Source organism: Muscardinus avellanarius (assembly GCF_963383645.1).
Source record: "Muscardinus avellanarius genome assembly, chromosome: 7".
NCBI lineage: Eukaryota > Metazoa > Chordata > Mammalia > Rodentia > Gliridae > Muscardinus > Muscardinus avellanarius.
The window spans coordinates 93,021,155-93,040,046 of NC_137793.1; the positions used below are offsets into that span (position 1 = coordinate 93,021,155).

Below are 18,892 nucleotides of genomic sequence, written 5' to 3' on the forward strand. Positions count from 1 at the left end.
AAAGTAATAGGAGATTCAAGATTTCAGGAGGGAGAAAAGAAAAATGCCATTCATTAAGAAGGGAATATAGCCGGGGGTGGTGGCGCACGCTTGTAATCCCCGCGCTTGGGAGGTGTAGACAGGAGGAGTGCGCAGGTTCGAAGCCAGACGCGCTGGCTTCAGAGACCCTGTTTCCAAATAAAAAGTATAAAAAAGTAGGTCTGGGAGTGTAGCCTGCAAGTAGAAGGGCTTCCAAGAACCCCAGTACCACCACAAAAAAAAGGGGGGAATATAATAGTATATTTTTTCCCTCATAAGTATTTTCCATTGTTTGATGTTTGAAGCAAAACTGTATCATCTGATACTGGTGCCAAACGTATGTACAAGGAATATTAAAGGCATTTTTTATTTAAAATGTAGAAGCTGTAGAAGCGGGACCTGGTTGTGGTGTCACACGCCTGTTAATGCCAGTACTTGGGAGGCTGAGACAGGAGGACGGCAGGTTCAAGCTGGCCTCAGAAGCCTAGTGAGACCTTTGGGAGCTTGGCTAGACCCTGTTTCAAAATACAAAATAAAATAGGGGTGGGCATGCCATTCAGAGGTAGAATGCTGCTGGATTCAGCCTCCAATACCAAAACCAAAACCAAAACTTCAAAACAAAACAAAGCAAAAGAGAAACCAGAAAAAGGTAAACAGATTTAAGTAGAAATATAATTTCTGTATTTCATTTGGTACATAATCTTAATAGGAAGGAATAAGTTACATAAATATGTTTATTGTAATACCTAGAATAACAACTTTAAAATATAGCGAAGGGGGAAGCTCTCAGAGAGATGCATTCTAAAGCAATAAAGATAAGTCAAAATGAAATTCAATTTAAAAATGTTTTCCAAAGGGAAGGAAGAAAAAAGAAATGAAGACTGAAAAATACAGAAAACAAATACAAACAAATAAAATAACGCATCAATAACTATTTTAAATGCAAGCTGTCTACACACACCAATCAATAGAGCAAGCATGGGTGCTGGTGCACACCTAAAATCCCAGTACTTGGGATGCTGACATAGGAGCATTGAAGGTTCAAGGCCAGCCTCAGCAACGTAGCAATGTAGGGTTCCTCAGCAACTAAGCCATTTCCTATTTCAAAGATAAAAATATAATATAAAGGTTGAGGTGTAACTCAGAGACAGAACAATGCAGGGTTCAATCTCCAGTACAAAAACAAAAAAACAAAAAAACAAAAAACCAAGAACGGAAAGGAGTATATAGTAAGGATTATAACAAGAATAGCAAGTTAAGTAGTCAAGACTCAACTATGTGTTGTCTACATGAAACTAACTTCATCATAAAAAACAGAATTAAAGTGAGAAGAAAAAAAATTAAGAAAACTTAATTTCAGATAATGGGAATGGATGATTTAATATCTTCATTGCTGTTTTCCCTTATTTCCTGAACTCTAAATATTTGAATACCATGTGACTAAGTGCTCAGATTGCTTATAAATACAGTAACTCCCAGGCTGGCTTCAGTCAATCACATATATTCAATTGGAATCTATATATTGAAGATGCCTAAATTTATATCATATTCTTTGATTAATCTTTAATCACCCATTTCTCAAAGTGGCTATCTCTTAGATCTGTCAAATGTACACAATGTATGTAGTCTCCAGAAAATAAATGGTTTTAATGCTTAGCATATTTCCCCAATTTGTAAATATTCCTTTAATTGGGTAAGATATTTATTGAAAAATCTACATTGTATTTCTTGGTTCAATACACAAGAACAATTAATTTCTCATTGCATATGAAAAATAAATTCTGTGAGAATGACTTCATTTTACTTTTATCAGTGTATTTGACCCATAATATATTCTCAAGAGAAAAAAAAATAAACCTAGGAGATACAATACTCTACCTTTGCACTGGGGTGGCTCTGTCCAGGTCCCATTTAGACACATCACTTCTATGTCCCCAAAGATGTCAAAGGGTTTGTTACATTCATAACGTACTCTCTCGCCAGATGGATACTTGGACATCTGCTTTGATATTATATTAGCATTTTTCACAGTGGGTGGATTCACACATGAAATATCTGAAGAAACAAAAGAATCTTAGCCTCGTGTTCATTTTGAGAAGCCAGTATGGGTTCAAATATATTTAAGGGGGATTGAAAAATCAATAGATAATCTCTCATGGAAAACTTCCCTGACTTCCATAAAATTATCTATAGTCTTAGGAAAAGAAAATATCACTACATTTTTGTAAAAGCTGAGCTTTCATATCCTCAAATCTCCTTCCTATCCCTTACTGAAAAAAACCAATAAGAAGACAGAAAAAACTAGAGGTCTTGGATATTTCCCTTTAAGTTTAGTCGAATAAATATCTCAAGCTCTACAATTACAATATGAATTTTGAAAATACAAAAAATCAGAATAAAGAGATTATATAGTAAAGTCTTTCGTTTGCAATCACTGTGCTTATTATCATTCCTTAAAAACAAACACAAAAAGGCATGTTTTAGAGAATAAGTTAAGAATTATGGACACAATTTAAAGCATAAACACAGTTAAAAGACAATAAAACATACTTAGGCTTGACCTAGAAATTAATCTATGCCTGTTTTAATAATGCTAGAGAATATTCTTTATTTCCTATAACACTTTAATAAATACAATCCGCAAGTCCATCAGCGTACCTTTGCATATTGGCTTTCCTATCCATTTGCTGTTAATACATGTCACAATATTGGGCCCATCCAATTGATGTGATTTTGGACATTTAAAAGTCACTTGTTCTCCTGACTTATATGATGTCTTCCTTTGTCCTACAAATATGGCATCATCAAAGCTAGGTAAATCAATGCAGTCTGTTCCTGAAAGAGAAAGAATATTTATGTGTTGTGTAAGTTTTAAAATGTGTTGTATCAGCCGGGCGTGGTGGCACACGCTTGTAATCTCAGCATTTGGAGGCTGAGACCTGGAGGATCATGGTTCGCGGACAGCCTCAGCTACTTAGTGAGGCCCTCTGCAACTCAGTGAGACCCGGTTTCAAAATAAAGAATAAAAAAATAGGGCAGGGGGTGTAGCTCGGAGGTCAAATGCTCCTGGGTTCCATCCCCAGACCCACACACAAAAAAATGTGTTGTATCTGATAACTGTCTTCTAAAATAATATTTTGCTACTCATAGAACTAATTAAAACCACATTATATACGTCTACAATTTAGCATATTTGTGTTCACTGTTTAAACTTATATGAGTTGTCTTAAATTTATCTAAAGTATAAGATAGGAATGATGGTTGAATAAATATTAGTGGTTGAAATGCTAGAAATCACACTTTTTACTTTCATATTATTTGTTGCCAATACCTTCCACATGTATTATGTATTTCTACTTTTTGCTTCTGTCAAATATGTTATTTGAACTGGGTTTGGTGGTGCATGCCTTTAATCCCAGTACTTGGGAGTCTGAGACAGGAGAATCACAGATTCAAAGCCAGACTCAGCAATTTTGTGTGGCTCTTAGAAATTAGCTAGACTCTGTTTCCAAATATAAAATAAGGTTGGGAGTGTAGCTCTGAGTTAGAATGTCCCTGGGTTTAGTATGTAGCGCACACTCGCATGCATGCATAAACACACACACACACACACACACATCCCTTATACTAATTATTTCAAAGTTTCAAAAAGCATGCAGTTGTATTAGGATCATTTATAATATGAGAGCATGTTGAATAAGGATGAGATAGATGAGTGGGGATCAGCTGTGTCCCATGAACAGGTTTAAGTCTGAGAATGTACATCAGAGGATACTTAAAGTTTGCACAAAAATGTTTTGGAAATGAAGTAATTTGGTTCATAATGTTATACTTTTTGCATGTTTTGGTAAAAAACACTTTGGTTTATAATTTCAAAATAAAAAAAATTACTAGGACTATAATTCTCTTCCAGAGTCCAGAACCTTCATGGTGGGGACATCCGTGCACAAAGCACTTGGTGACCTTTCCCCCAGTTCCCTGGATACTCCCTCCCTTTCCCAGTATATTACAAGTTACAGATTGTCATTAACAATTTCCATATGTGTACAACATCAGAGGAAGTGTGTCCTTCAATAATTCTTCCTCCACTCCCACCACCCATCACTCTGAACTACAGTATGATGTAGAGTATAATATATCCTTAAAGGTAAAGGTATTATGAAAAAGTAAATCAATTCGAAACAAAGAGGGATACCTTGTGAAAGTCTAGAATTCTAGCTTACTTTCTTATTTGTACTACTTGTGCTTTGAATTACAGTGTCTATCATATAGAGAGAATAAAATGAAATACAATATACTTGTGCATTCTGGTGGAGAGGACCATTTCCCCCCCAAACATCTTATAAATGCAGGTCCATCGATTCCAAAACCTTCTGAACAGCTGTACATAACTTCTTCTCCATATTGGTATCTGTCTAAGTTGTGAGACACAATACCATTAAGAATCTGAGGTGGAGGTTCACAAGGCAGTCCTAAAAACATACAAAAAAACAAAAGAATTAATCCATATTTTAGAAACTCAGAAAATCAATTTTATGCACCAATTTTCATATTTAATGGTTTTGAAGAAAATGATAACACAGCAGCTACTTGGACATCACAGAGATGGTGCAGAAATGCTCCCTAAGTTCACCATTCTTGTGTCTGTTTGTCAAACTGTCAAAACCTGAGCAAGAACTTGAAACCAAAGATGTCAACATACTTATAAGACAACAAAAGCATCTTAAGCCCATTATGTGCAATAAAATACACTGAGGGTTAATAATCTTAAGAAAAATTCTATGTAGACAGATGAGATGTTGCATGCCTGTAATTCCAGTTACTTGGGATACTGAGACAGGAAGGTGACAGGTTCAAGGCCAGCCTCAGCAACATAGTGAGGCCCTCAGCCACTTAGGAAACCATGTCTCAATATAAAAACTAAAAAAGGTCTGGGGGAGGGGGACAAGTGTGGTGGCACATGCTTATAATCCCAGTATTTGGGAGGCTGAGACAGGAGAGTCACAGGGTTTCAGTAGCCTCAGCAATTTAGTGAGGCTTCAGCAACTTAGTGACATCCTGTTTCAAAATAAAAATAAAATGGTCTGGAGGTGTGTCTTAGAAGTAGAAAGCCCCTGGTTTCAATCTCCAGGATCATACACACAATCAGAGTAAGAGAAAATAATGTTCCTGAGTTTATTCTCAGGTCTTCAAAAAAATACTATCATGTATTATAAGAAATCAGAAAGAAAACACATTAAAAATAGTTTTAAAACTGTTGGCAAAGCAAACACCCCACCTTATGTGTATATGTCAACTTAAATCGACTACACATTATTCTTTCTGTTTTCACTTTTATATACTTTTATTTATATACTTTCATTGGTGCATTGTAGTCTCCCATCATCATGGAGTTCACAGTGACAGCGACATGCTCACACAGAACACTCACTTCCTCGACTCCCTCCCCACTCCTTCCTCCCCGTACAGGGTATTGAGACTGGCATTGGTGTTCTCACACATGTACGAATGTCCATGGAAGTGGTTCCTTCACTGACCTCCCCTCTGACCTCTCCTTTCCCCTAGACGCACCTTCCTGGCTCCACTGGACTTTCTCCTCCATTATCTGAAGTCCTTCCAGTATCCCGGTTACTCCCTATCTCCATGTATGAGAGAAAACACATGACGCTTTGCTTTCTGTGACTGGCTAATCTCACTTAACATGATGTTCTTCAGATCCATCCATTTTGTTCTACTTTACTGCTGAGTACAATTCTATTGCGTGTATAGCCCATAATTTTGTAATCCACTCCTCTGCTGATGGACACCTAGGCTGATTCCATCATTTGGCTATTCAACTATACGTCGTTTTTTAAAATAAAAATGATTAATAAAATGTGACTAATGGGACAGGGTGGTGCACACCTGTAATCCCTGTACTTGGGAGACTGTGACAGAAGGATCACAGGTTGTCCACAGCCAAGGCAAGTTACTGAGATCCTGTTTAAAAAAAAAAAAAATACCCAAACTGGGGTATGTATCTCAGAAGTAGAACACCCCCCTGAATTAAAGCTTCAGAACCCAGAACATGACTCTACTTGAACAATAAAATTAACCAAAAAATAGGATGGATTCAATATGCAAAAGTATTTAATGGTAAAACATACAAATGTGTATATATATACACACACACACACACACACACACATATATATATATATATATATATATATATATATATATATATATGTAGTCATCTATATTATTCTGTCTCTTGACTTTGGTAACAATAGACTATTGTTTTTGTAGTACTGAGGATGGAACCCAGGGGCATTCTACTTCCAAGCTACACCCCTAGCCCTATTTTTTACTCTTTATTTTGAAAAAGGGTCTCACTGAGTTGCAGAGGGCCTCAATAAGTAGCTGAGGCTGTCCTCGAACTCCTATCCTCCTGTCTCAGCCTCCCAAATGCTGGGATTACAAGCGTGCGCCACCATGCCCAGCAACAATAGACTAATGATTTGTACTAAAAACCAGAATTTGAGAATTTATATGGTCATACCTACACACTGAGGTGGAGAACTCCATTTTCCCATGTGGCATGTTATCTCATTTTTTTCAGCTACCACGAAACCATCTTCACAAGCATAACTTAATTTAGTGCCATGGGCATACACTCGGGAGGTGTCTGTTTCTTTCCCTTTTATTGGAGTTTGAGGCAACTGAATGGTTCCATGGTCTATTTCCGGTGGTTGAAAACATGAAATTTTTTCTATGAGAAGAACAGAAATCAAAGCAGTAAGCACAAAAAAGATGTTTAAATTGAACAATAAAATCTACTAATATTTGGGTGATACCTGCACAGTATCCATGTTATTACCTTTTTGCTCAATAATCCCTTTCATATGTGGCCTATTAATTATGTGAAGCAAAATACTTATAAAGAGAAATTTTGTCTGGTATTCGCAAAATACACCAAAGCATTTTCTGTATTTTTTGACATAAGTGAAAGATGCTCAGTGATTTATGTATGTAGATCACAATTAAACAAAACTATCCATGTCAATCACTAAGCCAAGCATGGGAAGGAGGGATGGGGAGGGAATGGGGTGGGGACAGGGTGAGGGCTGATTGGGTGATGTGTGTGTGTGCACGTATGTCTCCACAATTCTTTCCTCCCATTATGATGTATGACTACAGTGCACCAATAATAAAATTTTTGAAAAAAGAAAAGAGGGTAAAAGATACAGAGAAATGTCTTCAATCTTTTTACTGACATAAAACATAGGGGACGACGCCAGATGGGGCCCGGGTCACGGGACCCTGGGCCCCAGGCCGAACTGCGCGTAGCACGCCAGACCCCTGGAGAAACCAGGCCCAGTAAGACGCTGGGTTCTGGGCGGGGGTCTCGGGCGGGGCACGCCAGATGGGGCCCGGGTCGCGGGACCCTGGGCCCCAGGCCGAACTGCGCGTAGCACGCCAGACCCCTGGAGAAACCAGGCCCAGTAAGACGCTGGGTTCTGGGCGGGGGTCTCGGGCGGGGCACGCCAGATGGGGCCCGGGTCGCGGGACCCTGGGCCCCAGGCCGAACTGCGCGTAGCACGCCAGACCCCTGGAGAAACCAGGCCCAGTAAGACGCTGGGTTCTGGGCGGGGGTCTCGGGCGGGGCACGCCAGATGGGGCCCGGGTCGCGGGACCCTGGGCCCCAGGCCGAACTGCGCGTAGCACGCCAGACCCCTGGAGAAACCGGGCCCAGTAAGACGCTGGGTTCTGGGCGGGGGTCTCGGGCGGGGCACGCCAGATGGGGCCCGGGTCGCGGGACCCTGGGCCCCAGGCCGAACTGCGAGTAGCACGCCAGACCCCTGGAGAAACCGGGCCCAGAACAGAAAAAGATAAAGAAAAATATCGGAGAGGAGGTAAGAAAGCCGTTATGGATGCCAGGACACTGGAGATGCAGACAAAACTTATCCAAATGCACCGGAACTTATGGAAAAATTTGCCGTGAAAGAGGACTGCTATTTCTCTATATTGTTAAGAATCTCAGCCATCACCTGTAAGGAGAGAGTTTAACGGAGGCCAAGGAGAAATGCGGTGTTGAAAGAGTTCTCCACAATGATGGTGGAGACTTGTATTCAGGAGAAGCAGAAACCGGATCTTACCAACTTTATTTTTTTGGAGAAATTACACCAAATGTCGAACGCTACCACCACGCATGCTTAGGAACACTGGACAACATTCTGAGTGGAAAAAGAGCCTGGGAAGGATTTGAAACAGTGGAGGCAGTGGCAATGCCAGTGGCCAATACTCAGGGGAGGCAGAGATCTGATACATTACACCTGGAACCTTTGAAATAATAACCACAGAGACAGTGATCGGAACCTGCTGAGGGGTTAGGCGGGCGCTGGGGCTAGTGGCCGACATCGGAGGTTGCTGTGAGGCAAGGCCACTAATGAGGCCTCTGTGGCCGGGATTGGAACCAGCCGAGGGGTTAGACTGATGCTGGGGCCAGCGAGGCGGGCATTGGAGCCTGCCATGAGGCATGACCAGTGCTGGTGCCTCCGAGGTCGGGTCCGAAAACTGCTGAGGAGTTAGGCCGGTGCTGGGGCCAGCGAGGCCGGCATCGGAGCCTGCCGTGAGGCATGACCGGTGCTGGGGCCTCCGAGGGCGGGATCGGAGCCTGCCGAGGGGTTAGGCCGGTGCTGGGGCCAGTGAGGCCGGCATCGGAGCCTGCCTCGAGGCAAGGCCGGTACTGGTGCCTCCTAGGCCAGGATAAGAGCCTGCCGAGGGGTTAGGCCGGTGCTGGGGCCAGCGAGGCCGGCATCGGAGCCTGCCGTGAGGCATGACCAGTGCTGGGGCCTCCGAGGGCGGGATCGGAGCCTGCCGAGGGGTTAGGCCGGTGCTGGGGCCAGTGAGGCCGGCATCGGAGCCTGCCTCGAGGCAAGGCCGGTACTGGTGCCTCCGAGGCCAGGATAAGAGCCTGCCGAGGGGTTAGGCCGGTGCTGGGGCCAGCGAGGCCGGCATCGGAGCCTGACGAGAGGCATGACCAGTGCTGGGGCCTCCGAGGCCGGGATCGGAGCCTGCCGAGGGGTTAGGCCGGTGCTGGGGCCAGTGAGGCCGGCATTGGAGCCAGCCTTGAGGCAAGGCCGGTACTGGTGCCTCCGAGGCCAGGATAAGAGCCTGCCGAGGGGTTAGGCCGGTGCTGGGGCCAGCGAGGCCGGCATCGGAGCCTGACGGGAGGCATGACCAGTGCTGGGGCCTCCGAGGCCGGGATTGGAGCCTGCCGAGGGGTTAGGCCGGTGCTGGGGCCAGTGAGGCCGGCATCGGAGCCTGCCTTTTGGCAAGGCCGGTACTGGGGCCTCGAGGCCAGGATAAGAGCATGCCGAGGGGTTAGGCCGGTGCTGGGGCCAGCGAGGCCGGCATCGGAGCCTGCCGTGAGGCATGACCAGTGCTGGGGCCTCCAAGGCCGGGATCGGAGCCTGCTGAGGGGTTAGGCCGGTGCTGAGGCCGGCATCGGAGCCTGCCTTTTGGCAAGGCCGGTACTGGGGCCTCGAGGCCAGGATAAGAGCATGCCGAGGGGTTAGGCCGGTGCTGGGGCCAGCGAGGCCGGCATCGGAGCCTGCCGTGAGGCATGACCAGTGCTGGGGCCTCCAAGGCCGGGATCGGAGCCTGCTGAGGGGTTAGGCCGGTGCTGGGGCCAGTGAGGCCGGCATCGGAGCCTGCCTTTTGGCAAGGCCGGTTCTGGGGCCTCGAGGCCAGGATAAGAGCCTGCCGAGGGGTTAGGCTGGTGCTGGGGCCAGTGAGGCCGGCATTGGAGCCTCCCTTTTGGCAAGGCCGGTTCTGGGGCCTCGAGGCCAGGATAAGAGCCTGCCGAGGGGTTAGGCCGGTGCTGGGGCCAGCAAGGCCGGCATCGGAGCCTGCCGTGAGGCATGACCAGTGCTGGGGCCTCCGAGGCCGGGATCGGAGCCTGCCGAGGGGTTAGGCCGGTGCTGGGGCCAGCGAGGCCGGCATCGGAGCCTGCCGTGAGGCATGACCAGTGCTGGGGCCTCCGAGGCCAGGATCGGAGCCTGCCGAGGGGTTAGGCCGGTGCTGGGGCCAGTGAGGCCGGCATCGGAGCCTGCCTTTTGGAAAGGCCGGTACTGGGGCCTCGAGGCCAGGATAAGAGCCTGCCGAGGGGTTAGGCCGGTGCTGGGGCCAGCGAGGCCGGCATCGGAGCCTGCCTTGAGGCAAGGCCGGTACTGGGGCCTCGAGGCCAGGATAAGAGCCTGCCAAGGGGTTAGACCGGTGCTGGGGCCAGCGAGGCCGGCATCGGAGCCTGCCGTGAGGCATGACCAGTGCTGGGGCCTCCGAGGCCGGGATCGGAGCCTGCCGAGGGGTTAGGCCGGTGCTGGGGCCAGTGAGGCCGGCATCGGAGCCTGCCTTTTGGCAAGGCCGGTACTGGGGCCTCGAGGCCAGGATAAGAGCCTGCCGAGGGGTTAGGCCGGTGCTGGGGCCAGCGAGGCCGGCATCGGAGCCTGCCGTGAGGCATGACCAGTGCTGGGGCCTCCGAGGGCGGGATCGGAGCCTGCCGAGGGGTTAGGCCGGTGCTGGGGCCAGTGAGGCCGGCATCGGAGCCTGCCTTGTGGCAAGGCCAGTACTGGGGCCTCCTAACCAGGGAACGGAACCCGCCGAGGGGTTAGGCCGGTGCTGGGGCCAACGAGGCCGGCATTCGAGCCTGCCGTGAGGCTAGGCCGGTGCTGGGGCCTCCGAGGCCGGGATTGGAATTCTGCCAAGGGGTTAGGCCGGTGCAGGGGCCAATGGCCAGCATCGGAGTCTGGCGTGAGGCAAGTTCACTCCTGCGGCCTCCAAGGCCAGGACCAAATCTAGCTTAGGGGTTAGAACGGAGCAGGGGCCAGCGAGACCAGAACTGGGGCCTCCCATGAGGCAAGGCCGCTGCTTGAGCCAGCGTGGTCTGGATCAGTCCACTGAGTAGCCAGGCCACTACTGGGACCATCAAGAGTGGGATCGGTACTTGCAACGCAGCATGCACAGAGAAATATCGCAGAAAATATGAATCAGACGCTTCTCTTAATCAGCAATAACTAGGAGGAAAAGGGCAACAGGAAGAGGTTGAGCTATAGAAAGGGCCCTATAGTGAAGCAACTAATGTGACCAATCAGAGGGTATGGAATACTGGAGGATGGAGCCTCTTTAAAACGCAGGAGGTACATAAACAAATGTATCAAAGTAAATCACCAAAGAAGTGTGGGATGGAGGGAGGGGGAGGGAATGGGATGAGGGCTGGAGGATGGCTAATTGTATGATGTGTGCTTGTATATCCTCTCAAGTCTTGTACTCCAATGTGATTGATATATGACTACAATGCACCAATTTAAAAAAATAAATTAATAAAAAAAATAGATATTGAAAAAAAATAAATAAATATTTTCAAATTAATTTAAAAAAAAGAAATGTTATCTCTAAGTGATCAAAAGCATGATATCAGACAAATGAAACTGTTATGTGAGATTATCATTGTTAATTTTTGATAAATTGCTATAATATTAGATGTCAATTGCTAAGCCAAGCAAGGGTAGGAGAGATGGGGAGGGAATGGGATGGGAATTGGGTAGGGGCTAACTGGGCGATGTATGTATGTGTGCATGTATGTCTACAGAATTTTTATCCCATTATGATGTATTAATACAGTGCACCAATAAAAATATTAAAAAAAAAAAGCTGGAAAAAAAATAAATAAAAAAATAAATAAATAAAAAAAAAAAAAAAAAAAAAAAAAATAAAACATAGGGGACTGCTGGGTATGGTGGCGCACGCTTGTAATCCCAGCACTTGGGAAGCAGAGACAGGACGATTGTGTAGGTTTGAAGCCAGCTTTGCTGGTTTAGGAGACCCTGTTTCAAAAAAAAAAAAAAAAATAGGTCTGGGAGTGTAGCCCAGTACCATCAAAAACAAACAAACAAACAAACAAACAAAAAACACCACCGGGGATTTATAAACTGCAACACCAAAATAAATACCATGTATGGGAAGGGGAGAGAGCCAGGGAGGCTCACCAAGTGCTGTAGCATGTACGTTCCCAGCACTCTAAACCTCATTATGGTGTGAGATTACAATACACCGAAAAAAGCATATTTAAAATTATTAAACAGAAAACTCTAAAAATAAATGATTCATAAGTTTGAACTTGCAAAAACATGTCATAATGGGAGTTTTCCACGACTGACCCATACAGCGCGGTACCGACTGCCATCGTCCATTTTTGCACATCATTTCTTCTCCATCCAGGGCTAGATAATTGTCTTGGCAAAGAACAGACACTTTTTCTCCTTCTTGGTATTTCACTGTGGTTGTCATCACATGAGCATTGGGAACTTGAGGTGGAGGGGGGCAGGAGCTTGTTTCTACTTCTAGAAAATATTAAAATTAGACTGGTTGATACACATCATAATTTTAAAATATTTAAAGAATAATTTAATACATAGAAAAGTCATTAACTAAATCAAATGATAATGATATTCTATATTTATATATTTTTTCAGCTTGTATCACAGTTTAGTATTAACTATTCTACAGTCTTGCAGTTTTTCCCATTTCTTCTTCCTTTAGGCAATCTTGCATGTGTTACATAAACTTTTAAAAATTATTTCTAACCTTTAGGATGTCTTAACTGAATTACAATCCTTTGATAAAAAGTATGAAGTAAAAATGACATTAAGGTATTTTCAGATATACGCATGGTTAAATGTAGAGAAATTTGATTAAAAGCTTCAGGAGATATTTTACCAAAGGAAGCTGATTAGCCAAAGGAAAAAAATACATTTAGTTAATAATCAGTTTGGTATTCATTGTAAGTCATCATAAGCATTACATATGTTTACAAGTGATTTATTGTGTATTATTTATTTATTTATTTATTTATTTATTTATTTATTTATTTATGTGGTATTGGAAGTAGAATCCAGGGGCTTTCTACCTCAGGGCTATAGCACCAGCCATATTTTATTTTTTATTTGTAAACAAAGTCTCATTTCATGAGAGCCTCACTTCCATGCTGAGGCTGTCCTGGAACCTGTGACCCCCTGTCTCAGCCTTCCAAGTACTGGGATTATAGCCATGTGCCACTATGTCCAGTTTATAGCATGCTATTGCAAGTTTGAACTCTCCTGGACCTACCATTTAGTAACTTAATGATGCTGCTAAAGGATATCTAACTTGATGGTCTACACCCAATTTAATAACTATGCTACTGAGTTGCAGTTACATAGTGTGTTTGGAATGGAAGACTCCTCTGCAAGCTGTGTCTGAGTCCTGATAGAAATGAGATACCTAGGCTGGGTGTGGTGGCGCATGCTGGTAAACCCCACCCTTGGGAGGCGGAGACAGGAGGATCGCACAGGTTCGAAACCAGCCTCTCTCAAATCTGCCATCCTCCTATGTCAGCCTCCCAAGTAACGGGATTACTGGCATGCACCGCTACGCCCAGCTTGTAGTATTTTCTTCACTTCATTAAAAGCCTCATTAGTGTGCCCTGAGAAGTCTTGTAAATTTTCTCAATAGTTTCACATTTTATCAATTCAGAAATATCAATTCAGAAAGATATTTGAGTGAGTAGAATTTATTTTGGTTATTAATAACTTCAAGTTTTCTGCTTCTGCTTAAGGCAACATAAGTTATATTTTATCAGTAATATTTTCTAATTTATTGTTCTTAAATATCTTGAAATATTTTGAATATATTCTGGTAAATTTTTTTAGTTATTAACAACATATGCCTTAATGATTCTATGTTTTTATATGTGTGTCTCTGTGTAGCTTTCATATTGTTATAACTATTGCTTTTACTTTATTCTTTTTTTAATCTATGTTTTAATGCTACAACTACCTCTGCTTTTGTTGTATTTTATAGATTTCAGTTAGTAGTGTGATCATTGCCATTTAATTTATTTTTGGTGTTACTGATTGATATATGGCAGTTTATTTTCCAAATTTGTGAGATAAACATATGAGGTGTAGTTACCTCTGTTATTATTTCATTTTTTGCTTTGAATTGAGAGAAAATACTTCAAGAGGATAATTCTTTGAATTTTGTTTAGCTTTTCTTTCTCTTACAAATATGGCCAATTACTATTATTATTTGTTTTTGTGGTACTGGGGGTAGAACCCAGGGGCTTTTCTACCTCTGGGCTATACTCCCAGACCTATTTTATACTTTATTTGGGAACAGGGTCTCACTAAGTTGCTGAGAGCCTCACTAAGTAGCTGAGGCTGGCTTTGAACCTGTGCAATCCTCCTGTCTCAGCCTCCCAAGCACTGGGATTACAAGCGTGTGCCACCACGCCCAGTTGGCGAATTATTTCAATGACATGGGTACCTTAAAAAATCAGGCAATATAGATGTCTCTCAAGACATAAAATTTTACAAAAGTAGAAAAAAATTATAATTATAAAAGAGATACTTCAAAAGGACAAATCATCTTGAATGTACATGTATCTAAAAGATATCAAGATTAAAAAAACAAAAATAAAGAGAATTATAAGAAGAAATAGACAAATCACAGTCCTGTGCCATCTGCAACAGCCGCAGCCACAGCTACAGCCCTGTTGGCTCTTCACTGATCTCTGCAACACCCGACCAATTAGAATATGCCAGGTTCTGACAGTGCTCCTAGATAACCCAAGAGTGAAAGTATGGCCTTGGGGTTTAAATATGGTCCCTCCTCCTTCTGTTCTCTCTCTACTTGCTGCCTCCATTATGCAAGAGCAGAGCCCTTGTGCTCTTTCTATCCCAAGGCCATACCCTGAGCTCTGGGGACTTTACCTGGCCTAACAAAGACTGAACCCCTGAGATCTCCACAACTGTGAGCATATGAATCTTCTTTCCTCTCTGTGGGTTTCATCAGATTTTGGAGGTCACAGCAGTGAGAGTGCTGAGTTCAACATGGAAGTTCCAATATGGTTTTTAATAAAGGCAGATAATAAAAATAGATAAAAATGAATTTAAATATAGACAAATTATTGGATAATACATACATATATAAACAGATAAATAATAGTTACAGGCACAGGGATAGTTCCTGATTCATACAGTATAATAAAAGGAATTAGAAGCAATGTAGTCCACTATTAAACAGCACATGTACTACCCAGATGTTAAAATTATCAAGTTAGAATGTTTATACACATTATCAACTTTATACTTCACTATAACCGATAAACATGATATGATTTGTAGTTAGAAATAATGTTTAATTAGTTTCTAAATTACCTTTCAGCTTAAAATGTATTTGTACTAATAAATTGCTGAATTTTTAAAAAAAGTACAAGATTTTATGTGTGATGAAAACTAATCCAAATTTTAGAAAACATTGTAAATGACAGCTTACTTTTGCAGGTTGGTTCTGGATCCCAATTTCCATTTATGCAGATAGAATATTTATTTTCTCGCTTTCCTCTGCATTTGTAACTTTTGTTAGTATTATGGTCAAAATCATTCTTATCTGGCTGATTCACATCACTTGCAAATAACCTGTGTGTTTTACACTTCTTAAGTTGATCTGTTGCTATAAAATGAAAATATTTTTAAGAAAAGACCAATTACTATAATCAAGCCAATTATTACATAAAAAAGATATGTAGTCAATGGATAAAAAATTGTGATTTATTCCTGTAAATTCTACCAACAAAATTATTCCTGATCACAAAGCATGAACTATGCTACACTGTTTGAACAAAAGTTTCTTGTCTAGTCTTTAACTTAATACTTTGGGAACTGAAAAAACAAAGGAGGTTCACTTTCTCACATGATCTCCATGATAAAGAGTCACCACACAACTAAATTTGGTCCCATATTTAAAATTTGTGCAAATGTTCACATTCATCTGTTTTTCTGATTGCAAAAACACCGAATTTTTAAATCCAGAATATTAAAATAAAAAATTACCTATGGGAATAAAATGTAAGAAGTTGCTAGTTTAAGTATATTTTTAAAGAGTAACATATGTAATAAAAATATGTCTAAGCTGTAGTGTACATGAGTATTTAATAGTTTGTGCTATGACCATAGAGAGGAGGGGGGGGAGAGAGAGAGAGAGAGAGAGAGAGAGAGAGAGAGAGAGAGAGAGAGAGAGAGAAGAAGAAGAAGAAGAAGAAGAAGAAGAAGAAGAAGAAGAAGAAGAACAACAACAACAACAACAACAACAACAACAACAACAAGAAAGGAGAAAGAGGAGGAGAAGGAGAAGGAGAAATAAATGGGTGCTTAAAGTCATGATCTGTTCAATATAGAGTTTTTGAGAAGCTATTTTATACATTAGCTCATCCTTTAATCAAATAATATGGTAATGTCATAATAATAAAACTTCCTGGCCATGTTTTGAGCTAAATATGAATTATAGAAACTTTAAATATACTATATATTTCAATGACTAAACAAAGATGGGAACTCGATGATGATGATGATGATGATGATGATGATGATGATGATGATGGTGATGGTGATGGTGATATACTGGAGACTGAACCCAGGGACATCGTACTTATAGTCATATACCACCAAGCCCTGCAAAATACTTTCTTTGAGTTTGATAAAATGCCTTTGCTCATCTTTGATCCTATTTGTTGTTAATGGTTTAAATGGCAGAGTGAAGTGAGAACGAACAGAGCTCAGGAAAGTAACTAGTCCAAGGTCAGAATGATTTTGTCAACCAAACCTGAAGAACGCTAAAGGAGGCTGAGTCAAAGCAGAGACTTGAGAATTGGCCTGATCCTTAGGATTGGTGTAGAGTGTTGAGGGAGAATAAACAAAAAACAAAAGGTTCTGCAAGAAAGAGGAACTGAAGGAGGACATGGCCCAGGGCAATGGCAGTGGTTGTGCTGTGTCCTGGGATTGATTGGATTCTGAATTCATTTGTTTATTGTGAGGAAATAAATACCTTGAGAAGGGCGAAAAGCTAAACTAGGAGAAAGTACAAAATAAATACTGAGAAGAGTACAGGCTTTGATAGCTGGAAGGGGCTTAGATGAAGCTGACTATTGATAGATTAACCACTGGAAGGAAAACTCAGATAAGAGAAAATAATAATCAAAGAAGAACTGTAGTGGAAGTTAGAATGAAGAGTTGAATGTTTTTGTGTCTGATATTTGTTTGGATTTTTCTCCTATAGATGAAAGCACTTGTGGCAGAAGCTAAGGATCATGGTGAAGTTAGGTCTGAAAGGACTGAAGGCAGTGCTTTTCACCAGGGGGTATCAGGCCAAAATTTATTACTTGACAAACTCTTAATAAATGTTTCCTACATGCTAGTCAGTCTTCTGGGTATTGAGAACACACGTGAACAAAACAAGTATAAATCTCTGCCATTAAGGAGCTTTATATTTTCCCAGGATTAATCAATGTCTAAAAATCCAATAAAAGCCAGGTGTTGTAGTACATGCTTGTAATCCCAGTACTTAGGAGACTAAGACAGGAGGACTTCAGGTTCGAAGCCAGTCTCCACAACTTAGCGAGCCCCCCCCCCCCCAACTTAGTGAGATCCTATTTCCAAATAAGAAATAAAACTGGGTTGGGGGTTTAGCTTAGAGGTAGAATGCCTCTGTGTTTAATTCCCAGTGCCACACACACACACACACACACACACACACACACACACAAACAAAGCCAATAAAAAAGTTAGTCTGGGTACTCAGCACTCTATTTGAATGAGGGGCCCAGAAAAACCCTGGGTAAGAATCAGGCTAAGAGAAAAGTGAATGAGGACCCTCAAGATCTTAACCTAATGATCCTAACCTTTAGTCACCAAAGACTTGATCACCAAAAGGGTAGAGGAAAATCCATTCAAGGGATTTGCTCCCTGGCCCAATCCCAGGTGTCCTCGTTTTTCCGAGTTTCCCTACCGATGGAGAGGACCTGCCGTCCACCCACCCTGCAGCACATTAATTTCAGTTTGCTACGTTTGAAACACACTGAGAATTTATCCTTGTTCTAAGCTCTGAGAGAGGAAAGAGTGCTATGGGAGAGTGGCAAGAGGGCATTTTGTTGATGTTATTTCTTTGCTTTCCAGGGCCTGAAAGAACACATTATAGTAACAACAATGGTAATGATGAAAGTGTTATTTTTTTTCTTGGTAATTAGTATTCCTATTTTACTCATACAATGATTTATAAGTATTATTTAGGTTCACAACGATAAAAATTAGTTTTAATATCAGGCATAGAGACATCCATAAAATTTTATTTTTATTTTTTCTGTACACATTTACTGAATTATAAACAATAAAAATTTGCATTAATTATAGTCAAAACTACACATATTCAAGAATATGTCTGAATCTTAAAAAATATATGATTGAAAATGTTTTTATCATGAAAACATTAAACTTCACCAAGTGTTAACTTTAAAATGATATTCTTACCAAGCTGGGTGTGGTAGTGCCTGCTTGTAATCCCAGCATTTGGGAGGCTGAGACCAGAGGATCACAGTTCATGGACAGCCTCAGCTACTTAGTGAGACCCTTTGCAACTCAGTGAGACCTGGTTTCAAAATAAAGAATAAAAAAATGGGCAGGGGGTGTAGCTTGGAGGTCAAATGCCTCTGAGTTCCATCCCCAGACCCGCAAAAAAAAAAAAAAAAAGATATTCTTACCAACACACTGAGGAAGTTGGGTCCATGTTCCACTAACACATGTAATTGATTTGTGTCCAATCATTGTAAAGGTTTCTGTGCAGTTAAATTCCACTGAATATCCATGATGATAAGGAGGGTTAGAAGGCTCGCTAGAGCCATGGTTGAGTTCAGGTATGTCTCCGCAAGTTCTCTCCTCCTCTATGCAAATTTCACAAAATGTGTTTATAATTAAGACAGAATTTATGTTTAAAACAATACAAAAAGCATTCAGTTTAGTAT

The 18,892-nt window shown here is 42.0% G+C and overlaps 1 protein-coding gene across 1 annotated transcript in view; it reads right to left on the reverse strand.

Annotated features, from left to right (window-relative positions):
- LOC308265154 (complement factor H-like) overlaps nt 1-18,892 on the reverse strand; it is a gene marked incomplete at both ends in the record, with an annotated part of 81,645 nt that overhangs the window by 7,830 nt on the left and 54,923 nt on the right. The window contains 7 exons of the mRNA XM_080698747.1: nt 1,897-2,073; nt 2,677-2,853; nt 4,317-4,490; nt 6,560-6,769; nt 12,219-12,401; nt 15,376-15,552; nt 18,632-18,811. Of these exons, the coding sequence (XP_080554873.1) occupies nt 1,897-2,073; nt 2,677-2,853; nt 4,317-4,490; nt 6,560-6,769; nt 12,219-12,401; nt 15,376-15,552; nt 18,632-18,811 (1,278 nt within the window). The remainder of the gene's footprint in view (nt 1-1,896; nt 2,074-2,676; nt 2,854-4,316; nt 4,491-6,559; nt 6,770-12,218; nt 12,402-15,375; nt 15,553-18,631; nt 18,812-18,892) is intronic.